At 44.9% G+C, this 10,000-nt stretch overlaps 1 protein-coding gene across 5 annotated transcripts in view; it reads right to left on the bottom strand.

Annotated features, from left to right (window-relative positions):
• ltbp3 (latent transforming growth factor beta binding protein 3) overlaps positions 1-10,000 on the bottom strand; it is a 49,878-nt gene that overhangs the window by 20,000 nt on the left and 19,878 nt on the right. For all 5 annotated transcript variants that reach the window (XM_042091642.1, XM_042091643.1, XM_042091644.1 and 2 more), the window contains exons 2-4: positions 2,432-2,725; positions 1,859-2,013; positions 1,045-1,150 (exon numbers count right to left, since the gene is read on the bottom strand). In XM_042091642.1, coding sequence (XP_041947576.1) covers positions 1,045-1,150; positions 1,859-2,013; positions 2,432-2,725 — 555 coding nt within the window. The remainder of the gene's footprint in view (positions 1-1,044; positions 1,151-1,858; positions 2,014-2,431; positions 2,726-10,000) is intronic.

Below are 10,000 nucleotides of genomic sequence, written 5' to 3'. Positions count from 1 at the left end.
TAAAAGCCTTCTCCGAAGTTTCATTTGCTGAGAAAGCCTTAGACTCCTGGGATCCCAGGCCCAGCATGAGGCGTTGGAGAGAGTCCGTCCTCTCTAAACGAATTTCCAGACTCTTTTGCCAAAGAGAACATTTTCCATTCGTGCTTTTGTCTTCTTCATTGCCGAGAGAGGGTGTGTCGCGTAAAAACACAGCGACGTTGCTATGCGACAGACGTCAGGAGTGCAAAGAGAGAGTTTGGGAGTGCGGGGGACTCCTGAATGTGGAGAAGAGCTTTTACAAAAATAACCTGATAGCCTACAATGACATCTGACAGAGCTGCCATTGTCTCAGGTTCTAGGAGATGAGGTAGAGGAGATTGACATGCCCACCAGAAGGAAGGGATGAGGAGGAGGAAGAAGAAGAAGAAGAAGAAGAAGGGGAAGAAGGAGGAAAAGAAGAATGTTTTCTCTGAGCATGAAATTAAATCTGCTGCGAGATTCTCTAGCCAACTTAGTGCTTAGAGAGAAATTTGGAGCTGAAAGAGAGAAAAAGAGAGAGAGAAAAAAAGAGAGACTGAGAGAAATAGAGAGAGAAAGAGAGACAGAGCGAAAGAGTAGCAGAGAGAAAGAGAGACAGAGATGGAAAGATAAGCGGAGCGAGAGAGAGAGAGAGTCACAGAGGGCAGCGGAACCTGGACTGAAGCTCAGCAGAACACATTGCTCTCTGCCAAACAGCAAATCTTCAAAACAGCAAGGAGACCACAATAAAAGCTACAACACTAGAGATATAGAAAGGTGTAAAAAAGGCAGTAGAAATGGCAATATAAATATTTTATCTGGTTCAAAGAGTGACGTCAAAGTTACTCTGCAGGACACGTGATGTGAAGTAACTAAGTAACTGAGTAATTAGGGAAAACAACCAACTAAACACTTCCAAAACCCCCTATTCAGCAGATTGAAATATAGGCTACACTCAATAGGTATTTAAGTACATAAGGCACTGTACAGTACTTGCTTCTTGACTGCAGAGGTAAGACAGTAAGTGAGGGTGTGTCTTGTACGCACATGGTAGTTTGGGGCACTGGTAACACTTGTTCTGGCCCCATGAGTTGCCCACACTTCCACAGCAGTCCTCCTGATTGGTCAGCACGGGCAAAGGGTTACTGCTACACTGCAACACAAAATGGAGAGTAGAGTACACCACAGTTTAGTCAGCTCATCTGGTACAACATCTAGTGAACATGTAACATCTGTATAATGTGGATACAACATCTAGTGAACATGTAACATCTGTGTAATGTGGATACAACATCTAGTGAACATGTAACATCTGTGTAATGTGGATACAACATCTAGTGAACATGTAACATATGTGTAATGTGGATACAACATCTAGTGAACATGTAAAATCTGTGTAATGTGGATACAACATCTAGTGAACATGTAACATCTGTATAATGTGGATACAACATCTAGTGAACATGTAACATCTGTGTAATGTGGATACAACATCTAGTGAACATGTAAAATCTGTGTAATGTGGATACAACATCTAGTGAACATGTAACATCTATGTTATGTGGATAGGGAATTCTAGTTTTGGGTCATAACTTCTTCTGATTATCACCAATTCTGTTAAAGTGACAATATCATCATCCTTATTATCATCATCATCATCATCATCATCAGTGGGTTGAATGATGACACATAATGCTTAAAGATTTAGTGGACCAAAACTGTGGCATAGTAGTAAGAGTAAGTACGAGTAAAGAGATTTCAGATGAAGTAAGGTGACTGTTGATGATTGGTTGATGTAATATCAAAGAACTGACAAATGGGAGTGTAACAAGCTGAACTATGAAAACCTGAGTCAACTCACAGCTTGTTTGGGAGTTGTCTCCTGAAAACAGCGCCCCCTAGGCTTGTGTGTGGGAGGGGGGAGGCGTGTCACAGTCTTAGGAGGCTTTCCATCTGGCTGATCCAGAGGCTGGATGATGACCGACGTGTCTGTTGGGTGGTGGACACGAACGTGCACTGGACAGAGACAAAGACAGGCAGAGATGCAAAGAGGAGAAGACAGGTACAGTGAGGAGGAGAAAGATGGAAATAATAAATCATAACCCAACAACACTGATTTTAGTGTTCACCTCTGTTGTGTTGCATAGGTGTGATGAATCTTACAGTATGTGTTTAATGTGTACAATATATGTATGAATGATGATAATTCAAGAAGCAATGGCAGTAGAATAACACAAAAGCATGGCAACGCTGACACATTGTTTCTGCCCCATGGAACCATACGCATGCCCTTTAAAACAACACAGCAAGGCTTCTGCTCCATTATAGTGCGTAGTGGACGGTTGGTGACGGCCTGCCCTTTAAAACAACACAGCAAGGCTTCTGCTTCATTAGAGTGGTGCGGGAGTGGACGGTTGGTGACGTCTGGGCCTACCTTCAGATGAGTGGTGCCCGGTGCCCTGCAGCAGTGGGAGGGTGAGGACGGTGTGGGTCTGCGTCATTTGATGACGCCCGCCCAGGTCCATCATGCTCTGGCCTTCGCTGCCGGCCCCTCCCCCCGCCGTGGCCCCGACTCCGCCCACAGGCAGCAGGGCGGGCGGCTGGTTGCCACGCGCCGACATGTTCAGCACGGGGTACTGGCACAGGCGGCCCGTGAAGCCCTGCGGGCAGTGGCAGTGTGTACGCGATGCACACATACCCCCGTTCAGACATGTCAGAGGGCACACCACTGGAGAGAGAGAGAGAGAGAGAGAGAGAGAGAGGGGGGGGGGGGGGTTAGGGGGAAGGAAGAGAGAAAGAGAGAAAACATAAATGGGTAAAACTGCACTTCTCATAATTAAAGAATATTCCAGGCATTTTGCTAGAGTTTTCAAGACAGGACACAGACATAGTTTGTATTTTCCAATTTTCCACAGTTAGAAAATTGATAATGAGGTTTTCCAAGCATTCCACTTCTCCATATAACTCCATGTTACATGTCCACAGCTTCAACTCAAATATGATGGGTGAGACTGCAGTCAAGGTTATCCAATTCTATTGTATTCATACCACGTCATTAATTATTCACATTGCCTCAATGTGCTTTACAGAACCAGAGAAAGAGAGAGAGAGAGAGAGTTATTTTCTCATGCCAATAAAGCTTCTGAAATTCAAATTTCAAAATAGGAGGGGTGAAAGAGAAAGTGAAGAAGAACACCTACAGTACATTAGACGTAGGTTAATTATTTTTTTAATTGATGTTCATTGACAGTCAAAGTTAAAAAAAAAAAACTCCAAAGCAAGCAGGAGTCTAACCGAGAAAAAATCCTCCACCACTCATCTCGTGGGCCCCACCACTGGCAGACATCTGCTCTCTGTTAACACCCCACCAGAGCATCTAACCACTGGGTCACGCGGCGGCGCCAGTCAAACCTGCGGGCAAATTTCAGTGCCATGAAACATGGAGTGTCACCCCAACAGCAGCACCACAACACCCTAATGATTTGTTTCTTTAAAACACAGCCATGCCCTTTAAAACAACACAGACTAGCTCCTTTACCTTAAAAAATTTTTCTCAAACTCATTCCGATGATACGTTGACTTATAATAAGTGTATCTGTGTCAATACAGATGCCCTGCCTGAATGGCTGGTATTGCACTATGAAACTTTGCTCTTCTAACAAGGAGCATTATCCTTTTGTCAGTTTTCAACAGAGTGGGTATGCCCATGGCGCTATACGTATGTGTATCCAGTATGTTGAAAATGTGCGAAAGTGGGTATACACTCCAGTGTGTTATTGCACTGTAAAGATGAGCAGCATACAGCTTCTAGAGAAATCTACGCCATTCCACCCACCACCAGCCCTCACGCTGCGCTGTTGCCCTTTGGTATCCGTGACGCTGTGGCGTTCTGGTCAGTGCCACAGGCGTGTCCATGCCTCCACTTCAGCAGGATCTGAAGCATTACCCTGCTTGGCTCAGAGCGTGCGGCATGGCGGTTTGACCATCTTTTGTCTGTGCGCAGTCGAAGGGTCAAGAAGGGCGGCTTTATTTCAGGAGCTTGGCATGTGAGTGACGAGGCGAATTAGGGCTTGGAATTGTGACACATGTCACCATGCCAATTTCACCTCCTAGGTCTGGTATCTGGCATCACCAAACAGACATTTGAACTCACCCTAAAACTCCCCCTACATTTTGCTCGGCTCAATACCCCCACTTTCATTATTAAGAGAGCACTTTGACAAGTACAATAAGGCAGGTTTTCACCTTTTATGGCAATGAGTGTAGAAGCCACAATAGTCAATAAAAATATAACTAGTACCAACCACATTTTACACCACTGATCATGAGACAGGGAATAAGACGTCTGAGATATATTTCTGGACATTCAATCCTGACCAAAATACCAAATACTTCCTTTTGCACATTTAAGGTGATTTTAACTAGAATCTAACTGGTTCTTGAAGCTGTGCGTGAGATGGAGGTGTTCCACGGCAGGATATCGCTTGTTAACCAGAATGCTTTAATAAAGAACCGTGGCAACCAATAACACTGGTTTATGGACGTTGTTTTAGAACTTAAAGGTTTGCTGTGCCAGAGCTCAGCAAGAACCCTCAGTCAGACGCATTTCATAAGTTAAAGAGTGTTGAGCGCCGGATATACATCTCATGCTGTTATTATATCTGTACAGATCCATACAGATGTACTGGCAGTCCGAGATGAGGCTCTTTATGGAAATGGTAAATGTGGTAACAATGCATGACAATGCCAGGCTTATTCATCATGGAAAAACTCTGGCAAAATGCATTGCATCTTTGTTCTAATTTATTGTCATCAGAACATGTGTTGAGGCAAATCATGGAATCTATTAAACGTTTTATGAGTAGGGTGAAAGTGAATTTAGGTCTCTCAAGCGTATTATTTTAATCAGCTGGAACCATAGCAGTGCTGGAGTTGATGTAAGATCTATTCCATGACAACCTTCTGGATCCTTCCCTCTCACGCTGCTTCTTCCACCTACAGTATGTTCCAACTCAAATGGTGAACACCACTCATACCTGCTATATGATGCCACAGAACATAAAGAGCTTTCTACAATCCATACATTACACGCACTTGGATTCATTTGCAAACAGTTAAGCACAGTACAGTATAGTGCAGTAGCAGTAGATGTACAGCAAAGTATGGCTTAGCCAGCCAATCAGAATCACAGAGATGTCTGCTCGGCCAATCAGGGGGGAGGGTGTTGTTGGCGAATGAGAGGACCAGGCCTTGACTTTTGTTACGAATGAATGAGAGCGTTTTACTGGAATATGGAAAAAAGAGCCTGAAAATCACAGCAGCCGGGCACTCGTAAAACAAGCAGGAAAAATGTTCACATCTACGGCAGCGTCGGTGAGCTTTTCCCACACTGAGGCCCACGCTCCCTCACTCTGGAGAAACAAACATGAGAGCGAGGAGGAGGGGAAAAAGACTAAACAGGAAGGATGGAGATTAGAGAGGGGGACCCAGTATGACATTACATACTGTACACACACACACACACACACACACACACACACACACACACTGGAAAAGATCTGCTCTCAATGCACTACTATAGATGGGTAATTCCAACATCACAGACATGTTGTCGGCCTAGAACTATGAGTATAGTCTATATGTGTATGGAACCCCTCCCCCATGGAGGTACACAACAGGAACCAGTTAAAGCCCAGTCCTGTGGCTGTGTCACTATAGTGATTTCCCGTGTATTAGCTGCATCGTGTAGAAACTGCATGACCGTGTTTTATGAAAATAAAAAAGTTATACTGACCACACCTCTGTATTAACTGCAGCTTATTAAACATTACTTATTAAACATTACTACATTTCATGTGGTTACCGGTGTCAAGCTATCTGTGGCATGCCCACAAAGTGCCCATTAGACCCATGAATCAGACCAAGTTTTATTTCAAAAGAAGAATGAAAAAAAGAAATGCATTCCCATGAATGGCCCGCCCTGTGTATAATGCATAATGTATAAACCTGGGTTAATTAGCGGGAAATGGTAATGTTTCCTCAACCTAATACCATCTTTTATAAACCCTAACTGACTGATTTGCTGTGGCTCTTATCTGGTTGTGTGATAAGGATGTTTACTTACTTCAATCACAGGTCAGATACACTAGGTGTTGATTTAGAGGATTATGTGTGGGTGGCTGGCTATGCTGGACTCATTCTCCGTCTTCCTCTCTCTCTTTCCCCACTCTGCTGTTTCATCCACATCTGTATCTCTTCTATCGCCATCTTGATTATAACGGGCACAAGCCGCAGTAAGCTGGTTCAGACGGCAGCCTCTCGCCACTTTCAGCCTCAGCCTCTGAGAGAGCCTCACCGCGGAGCTCAAGAGGCCTCGCGGCGCAGTTCCAGAGGCCTGACCGCAGAGCTCCGTCAGGGACACACACACGGAAACAATTACTGCTGGCCCTGCTCCATCAGAACCAATGTCTGTCTCTCCTTTGTCTGTTCCCAGTCTGTAATAACGCACGATAAGTCACCTCCATCCAACACCCAAGAAGAGAAGAAGAGAGGGAAGGAAGGAAACAAAGTGGGGTGAAAGAGAAGAAGGGTGACAAAGAACAGCAGACAGAGAGAATGTAGGAAAGAAAGGAAAAAAAGAGTTGACTATAAAGCAGAAAAGAAAGAAAGAAAGAAAGAAAGAAAGAAAGAAAGAAAGAAAATACAAAGTACTATGCATTTTATTCAACTTCTATCCGAGTGAAAACCTGCAAAAACAAGCCTGTATCAGGATTCACAGAAGTCCTTTTTTCAATAATGACGAAAGCACCAATGTTGAAAGCAGTTACAGCAAGGGGTCTAGCACTGGCAAAGGTTGCTAGTTGGGGATATTTCGCCATGGAACAGGTTTAAAAGTTCAGGCTCTCTACAAAATAACAGAATTTTACAGACTAACTTGATTTATAAATCTCTTGCGTTAATATTCTGGTGAATTTGTCTGTTCTGCTCTCGGGGACAGTCTGATTCAGTCCATCCCTGTGCCAGGGCTATTGTGTAAGCAGCCCACAGAGGAGAGAGCAGGCAGAGCCACCTGAGACTGTTTCTGTCTGTTACAGCTCCAGGCCATTCCGGAGCCATGATGTCACCCCGTCTGACAGTGGCGGAATGTGAGTGTCTGATTTGGACTCTCCAAGTGGCCCTGCAGTACTGACCCTAGTCTTTGACCACTCACACACTGTCCAAGAAGTAGAGTTTAAGGGTCCAGATTTAGCAAGCAGGACCACACCATCACTGTGTCCACACACACACACACACACACTAGACAGAGTCAAGACTGCCAGAGTTATCGCCAGCTGGGTGGTACTCCTCAGCGCAGTGTTTGTACAGAAAACAGCCCAGGGACTGAGATATCCCATACAGCCCTGAGCAAGAAGTATGACAGAGCAGGAGAAGGATAAAGAAGAGAGGGGGAGAGAGAAGGAGAGAAATTTTATGCTTTGGCAATATTGTAACTTGAACAGTCATGCCAATAAAGCACATTGAATTGAATTGAATTGAATTGAATTGAATTGAGAAACCAGGGGGTACTCGGGGGAAGGACAGAGTGTCATGGTAAAAGATGACCCAGAACCCTGGAAAAGAACAAACGGAAAGTAGAAAGGGCTCAATTTGAGACATTTGAGAGAGAGAGAAAGAAGGCAGGAAGCAAAAAGGAAGAGGAGGAAGAAAGCGCACACACAGTGACTAGGAGAGGGAAGAAAACAACTAAGAAAAGATCGACTGAAATAGAAAGCAGAATGGCGGTGTGACTGGGATCAAGTGTGTGGTTGTGTCTGCATACGTGTGTGTTTTTCTCTGTGTGTGTGTGTGTGAGAGAAAGACAGAAAGAGAGAGAGATAGAGAGAGAGACAGAGAGAGAGAAAGAGGAAGAGAGAAAGAAAGAGAGAGAGATCGAAAGAGAGAGACCGAGAGATCGAAAGAGGGAGAGAGAGAAGGAGAGAGAGAGAGATTGAGAAAGAGAGAGAAAGGGTGAGAGGCAGAAAGGGGTGTGAGGCATAACCTCTTTTCCAAATTTGATTATCCAGCCCAGGGCCCACGGAGACAGCAAAGACAACATAGGAAAAGAGCGGTAACACAGACATAGAGGAGGAGGGCTTCTGATGGTGTCGCATGACCATATCCTGAAGAAAAGCCAAAGTGTCTGCGTGTGTCTGTGTGTGTGTGTGTGCGTGTGTATGTACCTGTGTGTACATACAGTACCCACGCTCGTCTGTGAAAGAGAAGGGTGGGAAGGTAGAAACTGTGAAAAAGAAAAAAAAGGGGATAAATACAGAAATGACAGACAGAGAGAAAGAAAGTTAGAAAGAAAGGAGACGTGTGAGCGGTGTGCCCTGGGGCACTGCCACCTTATTCAGAACTATAACGTCTGCTGAAGTGCATATTTGGTTAAAATAGCCTGCAGAGCTGAGCAACTCTGGAGCTGCTGCGTTTGTAGCCTTGGCCATAATTGGAAAACACAAACCCTCAAGCACAGAACAGCACCAGCAGCCTCTTATTAAAACACAACCTCAACCCCCAGGTACTAAAGGTACTAAAATTATATGTTGGGTTAAAGTATTTCTGCTCACATACCAGACTGTGGAAAAATCTAAGAAGAATCAGGTAACTTAGCACGCACGTGTGTGTGTGTGTGTGTGTGTGTGTGTGTGTTTATAAATAAGAGAGCACAGAAGACTGCAGAGTGCTTTATTCACATGTGTGTATCAAACCTATGATTCCCCTGCTGACTAAAACACACATCTATCTTCGAGCATCAGATAGGTCACTGTGTGGCGTTGTCCAGCAGGCTGACCACTCTGCACACAACTCTTATGTAGGAAACCATGAACACAAACAGCCAAACACACAGGGGACTTGAGGGGCTAACCCTTCTCGGTTTTACAACTCGACATGCCCTAAGCCACTCGACGTGCCCTAAGCCACTCGACATGCCCTAAGGCCACAGAGCAGCCTGGCCGCTTAACAACAGCTTCTCCATTGCCTTTTCAGCTCCGAACGGGAACTCTACATTGAAGAGTCAACAGCGTTTGGACCTCTCTTGAATATTTTGGGCATCACCCATGCCCGTCCAGTTATTTGACCTGGCACTGAGCATTGGCATCGCTATAAAGGCTTTGTTGTTGTTTGCCCTTTGGAAGGACTTCGTGCAAAGCCCTCTGATGATGACCCCGCTGGCTCTGCACATGCATTAAGATAGCAAGGGATGGAAGGAGAGAGAGACAGAGAGAGGAAGAGAGATAGAGAGAGAGAGAGAGAGAGAGAGAGAGAGAGAGAGAGAGAGAGAGAGGGCGAGAGCAATTTCTCCAAATTTACAAGCGGGCTTATTTTTTTTTGCCTCCAAGCTGGAAAATGGGAACAGGTAGAACTCGAACAGGGGGGGACTCTGCACGTCCTAAAAACTCTACACCAACATCAACAGATCCAGCACACCTCCTTGGTCGGCTCCTCTCTCATACTCCTCCAAAATCCACAGTTTTAGTGAAGGCCACCTCTACTTCTCTAGATCCACATTGCTGGCAGAGTGAATATCAACATGCGCAGCAGTGTACTTTCCTTATGCAACGCCAGCACAGCAGAGATACTGTGCTGTGCTAGAATGTGCTTGCTGATGGTTTATGGTTTAAGGCAACAAGTGACACAGGGCATGTCAGTTTCAGCTATAAGATAAGGTATATAGACTGCATCTGCACATCTAACTTTGAGCCTGGCACCTGTCAATGAGTCAGTGATGATGAGGAAATCATTTAAAGGTTTGCACCTGTCAGAAAACAAAGAGTAATTTGAAAGCACAGGTTGCTATGCTCCAGGCAACAACGGGTGATGGAGGTTTATCTGTGGCTCTGTAAACACACACACACAGGCACAAACACACACACACACTTGGGGAGTTCAGAGGCCTGGCGTGAGGGTCAGGTGTAAAACCAGACTGGAGGTAGCACTCAGATGAACTGTGACAACACAAACA

Source organism: Alosa sapidissima, chromosome 5 (assembly GCF_018492685.1).
Source record: "Alosa sapidissima isolate fAloSap1 chromosome 5, fAloSap1.pri, whole genome shotgun sequence".
NCBI classification, from domain to species: Eukaryota; Metazoa; Chordata; class Actinopteri; order Clupeiformes; family Clupeidae; genus Alosa; species Alosa sapidissima.
The sequence above is the reverse complement of the archived record's forward strand: the minus strand, read 5'-3'. Positions and strand labels throughout refer to the sequence as shown.